The sequence below is a fragment of the Aspergillus terreus genome, genomic scaffold, assembly GCF_000149615.1.
Source record: "Aspergillus terreus NIH2624 scaffold_3 genomic scaffold, whole genome shotgun sequence".
NCBI lineage: Eukaryota > Fungi > Ascomycota > Eurotiomycetes > Eurotiales > Aspergillaceae > Aspergillus > Aspergillus terreus.
This window is the reverse complement of record NT_165926.1, coordinates 1-16,914: the sequence shown is the minus strand read 5'-3', so window position 1 is coordinate 16,914 and position 16,914 is coordinate 1. Positions and strand designations below refer to the sequence as shown.

Below are 16,914 nucleotides of genomic sequence, written 5' to 3'. Positions count from 1 at the left end.
ATCTGCACCTGCAGATCTCTACTATATCTTACTATTCTTTTACTAGCTAGTTACTCAGACTTTCTACAGATAGAGTAGGCAATAGCCAGGTGAGGGGAGGTTAAAGATCTCCAGTATAACCTAACCGCAGGTTAACAGTAAGATTAAATATTTTATTTTTATCTAACCGTGGTATAAAAAAAAAATGAAATTAATCTAATTAACTGTTTTTAGCGTTAAAAATAATATATTTTATTTATTTAAGCCTAGTTTTGTTATGGGTTCTATAGGCCTAGTACGGACTATAGGTCCTATAGGCTCTGTACAAATCCCGACCAATCTTTCAGCGGCCTTAGGAGATAGAATGAAGTAACCGCGTATATCGTCATAGGTATCATCGACTACTCCTCATACCTACATCAAAATGTTCTCATTTCGCCTTCCCGAATGTAATACGCGTTGAAGCTACTCCTACCTTGTTCTGTGATGCCTTCAATCTTGAATTCTTTCAGAGGTCTCGCGGTCTCTGTGGTCGAGGTCATATCTTCGGTGTGCGAGACCGCATACAACACGTTGTACGAGCTCTTCCGGGGTTTTATGAACTTCTTCATAGGCATTCCAGAAATGGCACTGCACGTCGTGAAGGGTCTGTCAGAAGTCTTCGGTGGAGTAGGGAGATTCATCACCGGTGAGCCTCTAATCTTGATTGTGATGAATTACTGCGTTAACAAGCTATCCTAAAGGCAATATCGTCGCTATCGCAATTATCGCTGGCGGTATTTATGGATATCTGAAATACCAAAGTCGTGAACGGTACCTAGCCCAGAATAGAGTGAAAAAATCCAGCTAGTCAAGGAATAGTAGACGATGCTACTCTCAAGTTACATGTTTCCTCGCACTCCCTCCTGTCGGCCACTAGAATTGGCAGTTCACATCCAGTCTTTTTCACATGGACTGTCAACCTATGTCTGAGTTACCATCGCGGTCTATTTTACAAGATTGATAACAGCAGCAACGAACAATCGGACTGTGTGGTTATTCAATATGTATCTTAGGAATGGCGAACGTATTCAAGAAATGCATTGGCAAAAGTACTTACAGATTTAAAATGCATAACTACTATCCCTTTTCCCTATTCTGGGAGAAGGGGATAAAGAGTTAGATACTATGTCGGCTCTATAGGATCGCATAGTATTTTCGACGAGTCCAACACCTAAGAAAAATATCATCAATCCGTTGTTACAAAAGCTTTTAGTCCCCAGCACTGGGAATAAAGGCTATACACGGTGCTGTTAACTCCGTGTCCTCTCTCAACCGTTGACACTGTAGTGTTATAACATTTACTTGCCGCTGCCACGATCCCTTAGCACCACGAACAATTGCACAACAAAAATTGGTTTATGAACTCCTCGCCGATTTGATCAGCCCCTCAAAACCTCGGTTCGAGCCCACCGTCTTCACCATTTGGGAGGGATTTTATAGCTACACGCGTCAGATTGTTGAATCTCGTCAAGTAAGCTTCGTGTAAAGCTTAAATTACATTCCATCGGTTACACAAATTGAATCATAGATCGAGATCTGGACCTAAGCACATCTGAACTGCACATAGCAAACTACGCAGTCATAACCTATTATGGCTTACAATTCTAATGGTCAGGGAACCAACTGCAAACATCAATATTCCAAACATTGTTATCTTACCCGGACTCAGTAAATGCTCCAGCTAAGAAGGCGAATCTATGACTTCAGCGCGTTATCTTGGTCCGAGAAGCATCCAGCTGAACAAACTCAATTCATTAGATAAAGGCATTTCTCCAGGTTTTATTGCTATGATTGGCATTATGTGAGCCTCGTGGTTTTTCTGGTAGTTAAGCTGTTATTTGCACTGACGTCATACATTCTCTGTCCTAATTTATTCTCTAACAAAGATCTTACTGGATAGCCAGAAATAAGCTCCTAAAAGCTTATTAGTAGCTGGGTCTAGGCAGCTCGAAAACTCTCCTAACTGTTTGCGGGTATCTGTACTTTTCTGTAGCCGTGGACTGCAAAGCTTTACTGTAGATTGGCTCACCTCCATAGGAAGGTTAATTGATTTGAATTTAGCATGAACTCCATAGTCTATAGTAGCCTAACCAACTGGGGTTGAACGACCAAGGGCTTAGTCGGCCTAGGGTTCCGCGCGAGAAGGCCGCTAATTAACTAAAATTTTTTAAGGTTAACCTATAGTTGGTTTCCCCGGAAGAGGCTTGGTTAGTTTTAGTTTAATTCTCTTTCTTATCTACTACAGCGCAGCTATAAATTTCTAATTTTACTAGTTAGCAGATTGGCTATTTAACTCTAACTCTGTATTATTTTAATATATTTGCTTAATTATATATTAGATAGTAGTAGTTTAAAAATAGTAGATAGTTAGGATAGATTTTAGTAGAGTACTGTCTATCTAATCTAATCTATATATACTTTTTTATACCAATATTTATATATATTTTTTTTAAAGGAAACAGTGTATTACTCTATTATATTTTATCTTCTTATTATTATCTACTATTACTATTTAGAATAGAAACTAAGCTTTTCTCTACTCTCCTAGAATTAAAAATACTTATCTGCTATTTCTGCTAGTATAGCGTCCGACCGGTTAAGCTAGAGAATTATTTTAAAAAGCAGCATTAACTGCTATATAGTAATATTGTTACTATTATCTAGATAATTTAGTAGTAGCTTTAGATTATACAGAATAGCTCTGCGATCTAGATTCTAATAGTCTTAAATAATCTATTACCTATTCTACTATATTATTTAAATAGCTTCCTCTGCTAATATAGCGCTAAGCCGTGCTACTTTATTATATTAAATTTTAACTCTCTATAGAAGTATTAGTGCCAGATTTATTAATAATTATAATAGATCTGCTGTAGCCAACTACTGCTTGTAGAACGGGCTTATAGTAAAGCTATATTATAGTAATTATATTAGACAGTTTTATAGTAGTAAGTATTTTCTAATAGCCGCAGATCGTATTATATCTAGATCTAATATTCTAACGGCTGATAATCTCTCTTACCGGCGCCTAATTAAGTATAGTAGATAGTTAATATAGTAATTTAAGTATAGGAGGTAGCGGAGCGGGCGCAGGCCTACTAGCTAATTTAAACTAATTCTATTACTAATACTAACTTATAGCTATAGTTTATATAGTAGGCAGTATATCTATGTAAGATTTCCTCTAATAATTTACTACAGAGTATTGTCGCGCCTAACTCTAAGAATTTAGTCTAAAAGCAAGATTTTATCTAAAGGCAATATTGCGATAGTAAGATATTAGATAAAAAGATTATACAACCTTAACGCTGTTAATTTTATCTGCTCCTATCTAACGCGCTTACAGATTCTATTAAAACAGCTATTTAGATACTGTAGGAAATAGTCGATTAGTTAATGTAGAAGAGTTAGTAAATAGTATAGTATTATAGATCGGCGATTTAGATAGAGGCAGTATATACGTAGTAGAAGAAGCTGCTATATTATCTACTGCTAGCGTATATAAATAAAGAAAGTATCTAGTGGCATGTATATCTATAGCAGTAAGTACTAATATTCTTTACGCGCATATAACTACTATATAAATAGAAAAGTTTTATATATAACTTTACACCGTAGTAATAATAAAAGTAGAAATAACTATAGACGGCGGTATAGATTACTAATATAATAATTACTATAGAGAAAAAGTTATAACTATAGATAATAACGGTGCGGGAGTAAGTATATCTAGAGTTCTATATAGAGCTGCTAAATTAGCAGCAGTATAGCTATAAATATAAGAGTGTACTAGTATATACTATAGCAGTGCTAGAGTATAGTAAAAGTGTCAGACAGTAGGGGCGCCTGCCTTAGGCAGACATTTAGTCAGCAGAATCAGACACCTACTTTAGGTAGCCATTATTGCCTAGGCAACCACCAGATTGATTCTATTGATTTCTATTGTTTTAATTTGCATTGTTCTGATCTATTCTTTCTGATTCCATTGCGTCATCTTCTAGTGTTTCTACGTCATTTCTGATTCTGATTATTAATTGCCTGCTTCTAGAAGACTCTAGGCCTTCAGGACCATACTATAAATAGGGCCTACTAACCCATGGTTCCGGGCTAGAGTCAACCAGAGTTGTTTACTAGATTCAATTAATCATCTAGTTCAATTGTCAATTTCCTTAGCTCTCATTGGTTCATATTATCTAGTCAGGTCAATAGGGACTTCCCAATTAGGAAACCCTAGAGGGCCTAAGGCATCCGAGGTGCCTGAGGCTCCTAGAGTTCGATAGTTATGAGCCCGGTCCGCTACCCCTATCCGACCTGACCGACCTTATCAACCTGTTTTGACCATTCTGATTGGTCCGATTTATTCGACCTATTCGACCAATTTGACCGATTTGATCTGTTTGACCTGTTTGACCTGTTTGACTTGACCGATTCGACCGATCTGATTGGACCAATTCGACCGATCTGACCAGTTGACCCGATTCTACCGACCTCTATCGATTTCTACCGACTAATCTGACCTGATTATCGATTCTATCGATTCTGACCGACGTCATCAACCGAATTCGACCATTCTAGAAGGCTCTGACAGCTCTAGAACGTTCTATCGAAAATGACCGACCGAATCTCGACCATTCTATCGACCTCATCTGATTGGCTCCTCTGGTTTCGATCAATCAAAACCCTTGCCCTAAATAAAGGGGTGTGGGGCTACATCAATCCTGACCAACCAGAAGAGCCTATTCTGCCGGAACGGCCCGCCTACCCGTTTCCATCAAGGATTCAGGGAGAAGCTACGTCAATCCTAGACCTTTCTCCAGCCAATAGGGAGCTCTACCGAGACCTCCTACGCGAGTATGAACTTCAGATGCGCGAATTTGACCATGTGAATAAGGGTCTAACCCTAATTCATATGATTATTCAGAATTCGATTAGTCAGCAAAACAAGCGAGCAATCATCAATACGAATTCCGCCTATCAGAGCCTTCGAATCCTCCGAGATAAGCTGGCACCGACAAATGAAGCAAGAAAACGCGATGTGATTGGTCGATACCACCAGCTTAGGGCTCAGGGCTCCTCTGTTCGAAGCCCTAATCTAGAGTCCTATATTTCTCAGTGGGAAAACCTTTATTCCGAAGCCCAAGAACTCGACATAAGCGAGGTCAATCCACCAATCAGAGCCCTCTATGACTTCCTAGAGGCGATCCATACTGTTCAGCCCTATTTTTCAACCCTCTGGCACGACAAATTGATCGAAAAATCCGAGCGGAACGAGCCAATCCCGACGTTCTACGAGGTGACTAAGCGGTTCAGGGACCATATCAAACTAAGCCCAAAAAGGAATAGTCACATGGCAAACATTGCAAACGCGACATTCATGGGCCAATCAGACAACCCGAATGCTAGGCCTAGAATCCCTAGAAATAGGCCTAGAAAATGTCCCTGCCAATCAGAGCCAAATGACGGTTTCCATGACTTCAGCGAATGCCTCTATACCAACCAATCAAAACGCCCTATTGGATGGTCACCTGATCCTGAGGCACAAAAACGATTTGAACGGGCCAATCAGAACCCTGGATTCAAAAGGGCCTATGAAAATGCGCTGCAGAAGTTCAAAACCAGTCAAACGACCAATTTAACCGTCACTATGGCAACTGTCGCCCTAGCAACCGCTCAAACAACCGATTCTAGATCTGATTGGGCCTTCGACACCGCTTCAAACACCCATGTTTGCAATGATTTGTCAGCCTTCAAGGACTATACTCCTAGGGAATCGAAAGTCCTAATAGGCGACACACATGCAGAGATCCTAGGTTTTGGAACAGTCCTGATGAAGCCGTCAAACTGCTATGGAAAGCAGACTACCTTTGAACTGAAGGACTGTGCCTATGTGCCTAAATTCCATATAAATATTCTCTCTGCAATGAAGGCCAAAAAGGCGGGAATATTCTATAATTCTAGAGTTCCTTGCCTAGAGGGCCTAGATGGGTCGAAAGTCTGCCAGATATATGAAACTGGGGGAATCTCCCTAGTTAGATGGGGCGAATACTCACTTTCCGCTCACTTTACTATGGGAAACCCATATAAAAGTGAGAGTTTTGGTCAGAATGACCTACCGGACCGATTTTCAACTCTAGAGCTGGAAGACTCTAGAAAACAGACCAATCAGACCAGTCAGACCTATCAGATTCAGCGGTCTGATCAGCCAATCATCTCAAAGGGGTCAATAGAACTATGGCATCAGCGATTAGGGCATCCAGGCATTAAAGCCCTAAAACATCTTGAACAGGCAACTAGTGGGGCAGAATTGACCAACCAGAGCGAGGAACTAGGACCCTGCGAGACCTGCCTAGTTTCCAAGTCAAAACGCCAGATTTCTCGACGTCCTATTGGTCGAGGCGATCAGCCATTCGAGACAATCCACTGGGACCTGATTCATATGAAGCGGGGCATGCGAAATATGAATTATATTAGTCATATTTATGATCCAATGACGCATTTCCACATGGCCCAGACCCTGCAGACCAAAGAACAGGTTTCTAGGTCCCTGAATTCAATGATTCTATTGGTCAAGAACCAGTATAGAGTCTCGCCAAAGCGGGTCCATTCAGACAATGACCTGAATTTAAGCGAGTTCATCGACCAATCAGAAGGCCTGATTTTCAATACTTCACCGCCTGACCAACCAGAACAAAACCCATTTTCTGAACGCTCTGGAGGACTGATTATCATGAAATCTCGCCTCATATTGGTCGACTCCGGGATCCCCATGTTTCTATGGCCAGAAGTGGTTAGCGCGGCGACCCACATCCTGAACCGAACACCAATCAGAGCTCTAGATTGGAAGACCCCCTATGAAGCTCTATATACTGCCTTACCCGAGAAACCCGGCTATATGACGTCAAAACCCGATATCTCAAACTTGAAACGTTTCGGTTGTAGGGCCTACACGCGGATTATCAATATTCCGAGGCTGAGTAAGCTTCAACCGCGGGCCCTGATTGGATATCTAGTCGGGTATAGGGCTTCAAATATCTGGAGGGTCTGGATTCCATCTAGAAATAAGGTCATTTCTGCAAGAGATTGTGTGTTTGATGAATCTAGGGTCTATAAAGACGATCCTACTGGTCAATTAGGCGAACTTGACCCTGACCTAGGGCTAGAAGTCAAAGCCCTAACTGACTCAGAAATTAATGACTTAATTAATTCAATTGAAGCTGAGTCAGATGAGTCAGAAAATGCAGAAATGTCTCTAGATCTAGATGATTCTAGAACCCTAGAAGACTCTGCAGATGTTCTGGAACCTCTAGAAAATCAAGAAAAAGAAGAAAATGAGGAATATCTAGAGGATTCTATTGGTCAGGACGACATAGTTCTAGGTGATTTACCTGATTCACCGCCTCAATCACCTGTTCCGCCTGCCCCTGATGTCGTCATCGATAATAGTCAGTTCAAATTCGACGATTATGACGACATTATGAAGCCGCTAGGCCTAAAAAGGCAACGATCGCCATCACCGGACCCCGAACCATCGAAAATTCCGAGAAATTATGCAATTCTTCAGGCATTTTCGACTGATTTAGGTCATAAAAAACTGCATAAAAATGACCTACCTCCTCCACCTGCCAACTGGCGAGAAGCGGTCAATAGTCCATTTCGAGATGACTGGATTCGAGCTGCAGAGGTAGAATACCAGCAGCTTACTAATATGGACACATGGACTCCTGTTTCGATCGATTCTATTGGTCCAGACCAACGAGCTCTACCGCTGAAGTGGGTCTTTACCTACAAGTTCGACCAATCAGGCTTCCTATCGAAATTCAAAGCAAGGATTTGCGTTAGAGGGGACCTTCAGCCAATCAGTGACCTCGATACTAGGGCTATAACCCTAGGTTCTAGAACCCTGCGGGTTGTTCTTGCCCTAGTAGCTGCTTTTGACCTAGAAGCGGTCCAATTAGATGCGGTGAACGCTTTCCTGAATAGTCAGCTTGATGAAACAGTCTATGTTTCACCGCCTCCAGGGCTAGGCCCTAAAAATAGGGTTTTTAAATTGAAAAAGGCCCTATATGGACTGCGTAGGGCGCCGTTTCTATGGCAACGAGAAATAGGCGAAACCCTAAAACGACTAGGTCTAGACCCTATTCCAGAGGATCCCTGTGTTTATGTCAATGAATTCATGATCTTAGTCATCTATGTAGATGACATCATCATTATTTTTAGAAAAGAAAACAGGGAAAGGGTCGAAAAAGTGAAACAAGCCCTCTGTTCGACCTATCAGATCAAGGATCTAGGCGAAATGACGCAATTTCTGAATATGAAAATTCATCGAAAAAAGTCGAAAAGGAAGCTCTGGATCTCGCAGAAGGACTATATCGAAAAGATCGCTCACCGCTTTCACCTGACCAATCGGAAGCCTCCAAAAACACCGCTCCCGGCAGAAAGTCTTCTGAAGGGTATATTTTTACCCTATATAGCGGACCAGTTGATTGGTCAGCTAGAAAACAGAAGACTATAACACTTTCCACCACTGAAGCTGAATTCCTCGCGTTATCTACCGCTAGTAAGCAGTTTTTATGGTGGAAACGGTTTTTCTCGGCTATAGGGTTCAACCCTAGTCAGAAACTTGCAATTGAATGCGATAATAGGCAGACAGTTGACCTGCTTATTAAGCAGGACTCTGCTTATAAATCGAAACTAAAACATGTGGACATCCACCGCCATTGGCTGCGCCAGGAAGTTCAGAATGGATCTATTCAGATTCAATGGGTTCCGACCAATCAGATGATTGCTGACGGTCTGACTAAGCGTTTGACCTATCAGAAACATCAGGAATTCATGAAACATCTGAATATGGAAGATATTTCCGAATTGTCACCTTGACTTCACTTTTCTATGGGATTCCTACCTAAAAGTGAGGTTTTGATCAAACTGTCTGAAAAGTCTGCAGGTTCTACTATTTTCAATATTAGAACCTGGGGGGGTGTGTCAGACAGTAGAGGTGCCTGCCTCAGGCAGCCATTTAGTCAGCAGAATCAGGCATCTGTTTCAGGCAGCCATTATTGTCTAGGCAACCACCAGATTGATTCTATTGATTTCTATTGTTTTGATTTGCATTGTTCTGATCTATTCTTTCTGATTCTATTGCGTCATCTGCTTGCGTTCCTACGTCATTCCTGATTTTGATTGCCTGCTTCTAGAAGACTCTAGGCCTTAGGACCATACTATAAATAGGGCCTTCTGACCCATGGTTCAGGGCTAGAGTCAACCAGAGTTGTTTACTAGATTCAATTAGTCATCTAGTTCAATTGTCAATTTCCTCAACTCTCATTGGTTCATATTATCTAGTCAGGTCAATAGGGACTTCCCAATTAGGAAACCCTAGAGGGCCTAAGGCATCTGAGGTGCCTAAGGCTCCTAGAGTTCGATAATAAGAAAGTCTTTTACTATAAAATAGAGAATTAAAAATTAGTTACAACAAGATTTCTAATAGACAAAAATATTAGTTTAATTAATAGTATCTTATTAATAGTAAATAAAGTATAAATTTATTTAAAATATAACTTACTTTTTATTAGAGTGGGTTAACCTCACCGTTGTACCTCACCATAACCTGACCATAACCGGCCAGGTTAGGTTAAGGTATAAAGAACCCAATAACCGGACCGGTACAATCAGGTTAAAGGTAAAGGTTCTACCTCACCGGATTAACCGGCCGGTGAGGTAGGGGAGGTTAATCCGGTGAGGGTACTAACCGCAGGTTAAACGGTAATTAATACATCTTGATTACCTTCATGGTTTACTGTATTTTTTTATTTCGGTATTAATACTCTTGTGATCCCGTGATGTAATTTACTACTTAGAATAAACTGATCGAAATATTCTGCTTCGAGGACACGTTAAAAAAAAAATATCTATTATCTACTCTCTATTCTTTATACTGTCCCGGGCGTCGTTCATGATGTCGAAGGGATCGTGTCTCTTTAACAGTCCGGGTAGTATGCGGAGGTTCTGGCAACAATCCATCCTCCGGATCCTCATCCATATCATCCATATCCTCATTGTCACTAATATACAAAGGCGCTTCGGTTGTATCATCGTCTTCTTCCTTGTGTACAAAGACAATGGAGTCGGGGTCAACCTCATCAAGAATCTGCTGATATTCCTCATTGATGGTAAAGCGATCGGTACACATCTGCAGCATAATCGCCTCAATAGTATCGGGATATAACCGACTCCGGCGATAGTGACAGATATCTCGGGAGCTGTTGAAGAGGCGTTCAACACTGACACCGTTGGTTGCGACCGTAAGGAAGTCTCTTGCCATAGAGTAGAGGATCGGGAACTGGTTGCGACGAGATTTCCAGTAGGCAATAATATCAGTTTGACCAGTAGTGCCTTATCGACAGTAAGCAGAGTGTAGGTCTATTCAAAGTACGACTTACCTTCTATATCAAGATAGGCCTTAAGCTCCTCAAAGGTCTCTGATGAAGTGGCAAGTCTTCGTCGTTTCGAGAGATGGTAAAATGCCTTGTTCAGTCCAGATAATGGGTCTGAAACAGTCGATGGCGTGTTGACACTTGGATTCTGACTGCGGTAGAAGTGGAACACCTTCTCAAAAACAGTGCGATATTTTTGATACCAATCAGTGTCATCGTCCAGCCACGTAGCTGTTTTGAACTTCTCAAGCTTGGAGGTAGGATCAAGAATCGTTGCAATAGCATAGATATAACCCTCTGCTTGGTATGTTCGCCGATAGTATTTCCGGAGTTTCTTGTGGGCTTCTTCTAAGCCTTCAAGAATCTGTTGTTTCCACGAGGCTCGTTTGTTCCGAAGACGATTGATGGCAAGATCCAGATGGTCGAACAGATCGTTGTAGATATCATATACCCTATGGACGGTAGGGCCGGTGTTCTCCGAGAGGCAGGACGTGAAGATGTAAAACGGATATAGAAGCTCCAGAAGATATTCCAACTGTTTCCATTCTACCGGTGTAGGCCGCAGGTAGTCAAGCTTCTGACTATCCCAGTGCTGGATAAAGCTCTCGATTGGTTGGCGGAGCTTCAGTGCGCGTCGAATCATCAGGTAGGAAGAGTTCCAGCGGGTTTTGCAGTCGAGAAGAAGATAGTATACAGATCCAGATTCCAGACGCTGAGTAAGTTGAAATCTTTCACGACGTTGAGGGCTAGCGTTCACGAATTTAGTGATTTTTCGAATCTAGGGACATAATAGATATTAGTAAATGCTGGACACTTGTTTGAGCTATCTAGGAGGAGGTTGAGGAAAGGCTTCCTCAGCATCCCCCTAGATAGCTAGATCTAAGCAACCTTTTCGGTCATGACCGAAAGGAAGCTGAGGAAGCCTTCCTCAGCATCCTCCTAGGTAGCTAGATCTAAGCAACCTTCTCGGTTATGACCGAAAGGAAGCTGAGGAAGCCTTCCTCAGCATCCTCCTAGGTAGCTAGATCTGAGCAACCTTCTCGGTTATGACCGAAATCTCGGCCAGCTGGCGTACATACCTTTTCAATGGCTCGTGAAATACTACCAGACGCTTTGAGCGTTTCATCGCTGTTCTCCCATATGTAGGAGACAGTGTCATTCTCCGCTGCGATCCGCAATTTATTCATAAAGGAGGTTAACACAGAGTTGGATAACATGAGCAAGACATGGGATGTGATGCTGATTCCGAAGGATTTTGGAAAGCTCCGGGTCGGCGATAGTATCCTGAATCTGGATATTCGTATCAAGTTCATCGCGAAGTTGCTCTGTAAGGGAGGAGAACATAGTACTGTTGTTGCTCGCGTTGTCGGTTGTCACCCCTAGTAGACGATGGCATAGATTATGCTTATGAAGAACCGACAGAACAATGGCAGCAAGGGTTTCACCTGTATGCGAACCGGATACCGGTCGGAAGCCCAGAATAATCTCATGATAATCAAGATCGTCCGTCAAGAAATAGCCAGTAAGTGCAAGAAATGCTTTCTGATCCGGGCTTGTCCAACAGTCAAGTGCAATTGACATTCTGCCGGTCGCCGGGAACCGTGAGAGTAGCTGTGTGTGGATTTCATCCGATAACTCGATTAATCGTTCCTGGATTTGCTTTCGATTCGGAATGTGCGGTCTGCGAGATGATCCGGCAGCGGCGAGATTGATCATTCGTTTAAATTGGACATGCTCGACAGTTCGAAAAGGTAGACGGCAGGCAACGATAAATCGCAGGACTTGGTCAAGGAATTCTTGTTCGGTGTAGATGGTTGTCGGGCCCTAAGAAATCGAAGCTCTTAGTATAAGATAAATAGAAGAAGGACAGACACCCTACCGGTTTTTCACTTAGCATCTGAGCTACTGTTCGTTTGGAAGGCACCGAAGACGACTTCTTAGGGCAGCCTTTTCGGACATGATAGGCCATTGAACTAGTCCCAGTGTGCTCTGTTGACGGATGTTGGAGCAGATGAGAACATGAGACACAAAAGACATAGGGGGTCCCATCCGGGAATTGGGCGCCTTCGTGGAATTTGTCCCATACAGATGAGTGTCTTTTAGGATTGAATCGAACTAATGGCTTTTTGGCTTCTCTCCGTTTCTCGGCCCAGGTAGTAGTATTCCACCATTCTTTAAAGATATGAATCTTTTCTTGCTCGGTCGGATACTGAATAATTTTGCGGCCTTTGGAGAGACGCAGAGAATCAAGCTCAGGGGGTGGAGAGAAAATAGAACAGGTATTAACCTCTGTCTGATTATCGCCATCAGTAAAGACTTGGGAGATAGAGGAGGATGGTGCAATAGTATCTTGTGAACATAGATCGAGGGGGTAGGATTGGTGTGCCATAATGAATAGCAAGGCTTCATTAATGGCATGGACACTGGAAGATAGAAAAGAGAAATTTTTAGAAGACATGATGTTGGTGGGTTGACAAAGAGAACGCGTCGTGTTACTACCAAAATATGATAGATCTAATAAAGGTTAGTGGTGGTTGGGATAGAACCCGTGATAATCTGGCTACCATCAGTGTCTATTACTATAAGAACACTAGAAATAAGGAATATTTTATAAGAAATATAGCATTTCTGTTGATAATAAAGATGTAGATAAGGATACTATTGCTCTAAATGATTAATATAATGGCTACAATAGAGATAATCTCCAAAATCTACTATTAATGCTGGTAATGGGAAACAAGGTATGTATTAATATATATTTCCATGCCGTATCTCTGGGTAACACCAACTTTTATAGAAAAATGAGAATTCTGCCAGCCACACTAGAGTCTAGGTATTTTTATAAAGATAATTTGAATAAGAGATATAGTTATTTATTTTTAATATTTTTTTAAAAATTAAATAACGCTTCTATTATAGATTTTTAGAAGGTTGGTTAGAAACGGTGAGGTTAATGCGGTTAACCTGACCGGAACCTTAACCGGACTAGGCCTAATTAGGCAAGGCATATTGCTTTTAGCGCCAAGAACGGTTAATCAGGTTAACCTAACCTCTTTTTTTTATACCGCGGTCAGGTAAAAATAAGGTACTTAACCTCACCGTTAACCTGCGGTCAGGTTATGCTGGAGGTCCTTAACCTCCCCTCACCTGGCCATTGCCCACTCTACTTTTTATATTAAGATAAATCTTAAACTTCTTAAAAATCTCTAATAAAATAATAAATTTTTATTATTTTAAAAGATAATAAAATATTTTATTTAGTCTAGATAATAGATTTAAAATAGTTAATAGTATATTAATATTTAGATTCTAACTATAGTAAAAATATAATACCTTCTTAAAAATAATACAATATTTTTAATACTAATTAGTATTATTATTAAACTATATAGCTATTTTAAACTTCTTAAATTTAGAGATAGAATTAAAAATTATTATAATAGCGTAAATATAATTCTTTATTTAGTATATTTACTAATAATATTTCCGAAGTTTTTTAGAGACTTTATCTAAGTCTTTAAGAATCTATTATTTTTATAAAATTTATTTATTCCGAAAATAATTAATAGTAAAATCTAGATAATTAAATAAATTATTATAAATATTATATATTCTATAAATAATAAAGCCGGTATTCTCCGAAAAATAAAATATAAAAATATAAAATAAATATAGAAGCTCTAGAAAATATTTTAACTATTTTTATTTTACTAGTATTAACTATAGATAGTTAAGCTTTTAACTATTCTAGTACTAGATAAAATTCTTAATTAATTAGCGGAGCTTTAGTGCGCGTTAAATTATTAAATAAAAAAGTTTTAACAGATTTTATAGTTAAAAAATAGATAATATATAGATCTAGATTTTAAATACTAAATAAATTAAAATTTTTTATAATATTAAAGGCTAGTATTTATAAATTTAGTAATTTTTTAAATCTAAGAATATAATAGATATTAGTAAATATTAAATATTTATTTAAGCTATCTAAAAAAAGGTTAAGGAAGACTTTCTTAGTATATCTCTAAATAGCTAGATCTAAGTAATCTTTTTCGTTATAATTAAAAGAAAGCTAAAAAAACTTTCCTTAGCATCTTTCTAGATAGCTAGATCTAAATAATTTTTGCCATAGGGTGTTTGCCGACTAGACTTAGAGTCCCAACAACGTCGATGCCATGTAAAAATTCGCTGAGGTATAGAGTAGCTAATGCACAATCCTGCCCTTCAATCAGAATTTTAATATCTTCTTCCGTTCGCGTGGAATCGTTAGCCAAAGTTGGCAACTTTTGAGGTTTTCCGGGTGGAAGATTACTTAATCATCCCGCTCGACTTAACGTCTCAAAACTAAGCCTTTTTCGATTAAATTCCTCAACACTAAACTACTTTCAGATTTGTCCTCAACACTAGACCTATTTTGGTTTTATATTCTAATCACCTCTACTTCCTGGCATACTGTACACTGCTTCTTTCAACCGCTATGCTTTGCACATTCTGACACTGGTTTACTTATAAGGGAAGTGTAAGACTTTCGGTCATGTCCGAAAACCTTGCTATTAGTTGCCTGGCTAGGGAAGGTTGTAATAATGCGTTGTTTTAAGATTATCTTCGAGACAGAATAGAAACCGACCTATTCATCCTGTTACCCCTTTTTCTTATTTCAACTTTCGACGACCAAGGCACTTGAAATCTCTCTATCTTATAGCGCCGCCTACTTTCTCTCCCCTCTCTTAGGCTTCGGTTCTAGTGATTCTTCCGTTATTATGTCTCCCCTTAACTCTACTTCCACCCGAAAGCGCGGTCGGCCCCCCAAGTATCAGTCTGCAGAAGAGCGACAGGCCGCGAAGATAACACGACAACGAAATCAGCGACAAGCCGCCCAAGCGGCTAAACGCAACACCTTCTTTGATGAATACTACTCGGCCGGTCCATCTGCAACTGGTGAACGCCCGATCGCTCTTGTTCCTGGCATAGCGGCGTTGTCGGTGACCCATGAACTGGAAGAGTTGCTCCCGCCGTTAAGCCCCGATCCAGCTCCTCTTGAGCTCGAAGATAGCTCTATCCTAATTGACGAGCCGCCTCTAGAGCTCAACAGTCTCGAACCTGCCGCTAGTCCTACCCCTAACCTTCCCGAACAGTCCCGACCGACGCACAGTGAGCACCTCGAGGGTGATCTATCAAATTTAGAAACCGGAAGCCCTGCCCCAGCGGCTGCCGAGGATGGCGAGGATGTTTGCACGCTGGCACGCGTGCTGGCCGACCAGCTATATCAGCATCACGGCTGTTGTCGGGAGTGCCATGAGCAGGCCTGCGCGGCGCACCAAGAGACGCATTCGGTTCATACCGGGCTGGGGGAGTATGTGGACCAGATTAATATCGCTGGCGATTTCCCGGATGTGCTGGGCTCGGCTACAATCGCGGCCCGCGAGTCCAATCTCGCCCAGCAAGTCACCAAGGCACGAAAACAACAGATCTACTGCGGCATCGATCCTCACAAGCCCGATGAATCCCCAACGCATCTCTGCGTGGCAGCCGACCATCGTCCCGATCCTTCCTTGGGCGTGACTGTTGATATCGATAGCGTGGGTGGGTTTGTCAGTAGTCTGGCGGTAGCTCGTCGGGGGATCCGATGGCATCCTACGCAGATGGCGGTGTCCGACCTCCAGTCCAGCCTGCATATAGATCCGGTTTCAGTCCAGTATTTCGACTCAACCGGGCAGGCCCACCATGTTCGCCGGCCGGTCCATCAAGTGCCGCACTATACCTTTGGTCGTCTAATTGGATTCGAAGATATCTCTCTGTATCTGCTCTTTCCCCGACTGTACCGGGAAGATCAGCAATCCAGCCGTCTGCTAGACCAGGATTTCCAGCAATGGACGGACGAAATCCTCCTCCCAATCATCAATCGGTGTTATTCCGGCGACCTAATCCAGCACTACCCCTCTAGCTTTAACCATAGCCGGCTGAACGCAACCGCCCGGGGAGTAGAAATGCGGTCCCAGCGAGTGGATCCCATCCCCCGCGAGCAGCTCCTTGCCTACTTTCTTCCTCCCGAGGCGCTTCCCACGATCTGGGAACAGATTCTAGAGGCGACCCACCGCCCCGGATTCCACCAGTTTCAGGATCTTAAGATTCTAATCGAGGGGAAAAACCTAAAGACCTTGACTAAGGCAGACACATTGGCCGATCTCATGACGGGCTTTCAACAACACTGGCAGAATGCTGTTAACGAGGACGTTCTTGCCGAGCCGTTCTTCTACGATCTCGGTAAGGAAACCTGCCCAACCACGGCGAGCGAGCAAGAGAGGCCGCCGCAATCTTTACTCTGGCGGCGTTGTTGCCTGAACGCGTATAGCCAGTGGATCCATAGCAAGCAGCCAGCGGACGCGCCCCATGCTCTGCAGCACTTCTACCAATTCAGTATGCTAGAAGACACCGGCAGCCTGACGTTAGAGACCCGGCG

The 16,914-nt window shown here is 41.7% G+C and overlaps 4 protein-coding genes across 4 annotated transcripts; 2 read left to right on the top strand and 2 right to left on the bottom strand.

Moving 5' to 3' along the window:
• Nucleotides 1–4,630: 4,630 nt before the first annotated feature.
• On the top strand, nt 4,631–8,898 carry ATEG_01893 (uncharacterized protein; the record flags this gene model as incomplete). The annotated part of the gene is made up of 4 exons (XM_001211071.1): nt 4,631–6,995; nt 7,155–8,212; nt 8,251–8,471; nt 8,664–8,898. 4 exons carry the CDS (start codon nt 4,631–4,633, stop codon nt 8,896–8,898), a joined length of 3,879 nt encoding a protein of 1,292 aa, XP_001211071.1.
• A 1,045-nt stretch (nt 8,899–9,943) lies between these two features.
• Nucleotides 9,944–11,097, bottom strand: ATEG_01892 (uncharacterized protein; the record flags this gene model as incomplete). Its single annotated transcript, XM_001211070.1, has 2 exons — nt 9,944–10,413; nt 10,461–11,097. The coding sequence occupies 2 exons, from the start codon at nt 11,095–11,097 to the stop codon at nt 9,944–9,946; spliced, it is 1,107 nt and encodes a 368-aa protein (XP_001211070.1).
• A 536-nt stretch (nt 11,098–11,633) lies between these two features.
• Nucleotides 11,634–12,912, bottom strand: ATEG_01891 (uncharacterized protein; the record flags this gene model as incomplete). The annotated part of the gene is made up of 2 exons (XM_001211069.1): nt 11,634–12,278; nt 12,334–12,912. The coding sequence occupies 2 exons, from the start codon at nt 12,910–12,912 to the stop codon at nt 11,634–11,636; spliced, it is 1,224 nt and encodes a 407-aa protein (XP_001211069.1).
• A 2,302-nt stretch (nt 12,913–15,214) lies between these two features.
• Nucleotides 15,215–16,871, top strand: ATEG_01890 (uncharacterized protein; the record flags this gene model as incomplete). Its single annotated transcript, XM_001211068.1, has 1 exon — nt 15,215–16,871. A coding segment is annotated over one exon (1,657 nt), but the record flags the coding sequence as incomplete, so codon positions are not given.
• Between the last annotated feature and the right edge of the window lie 43 nt (nt 16,872–16,914).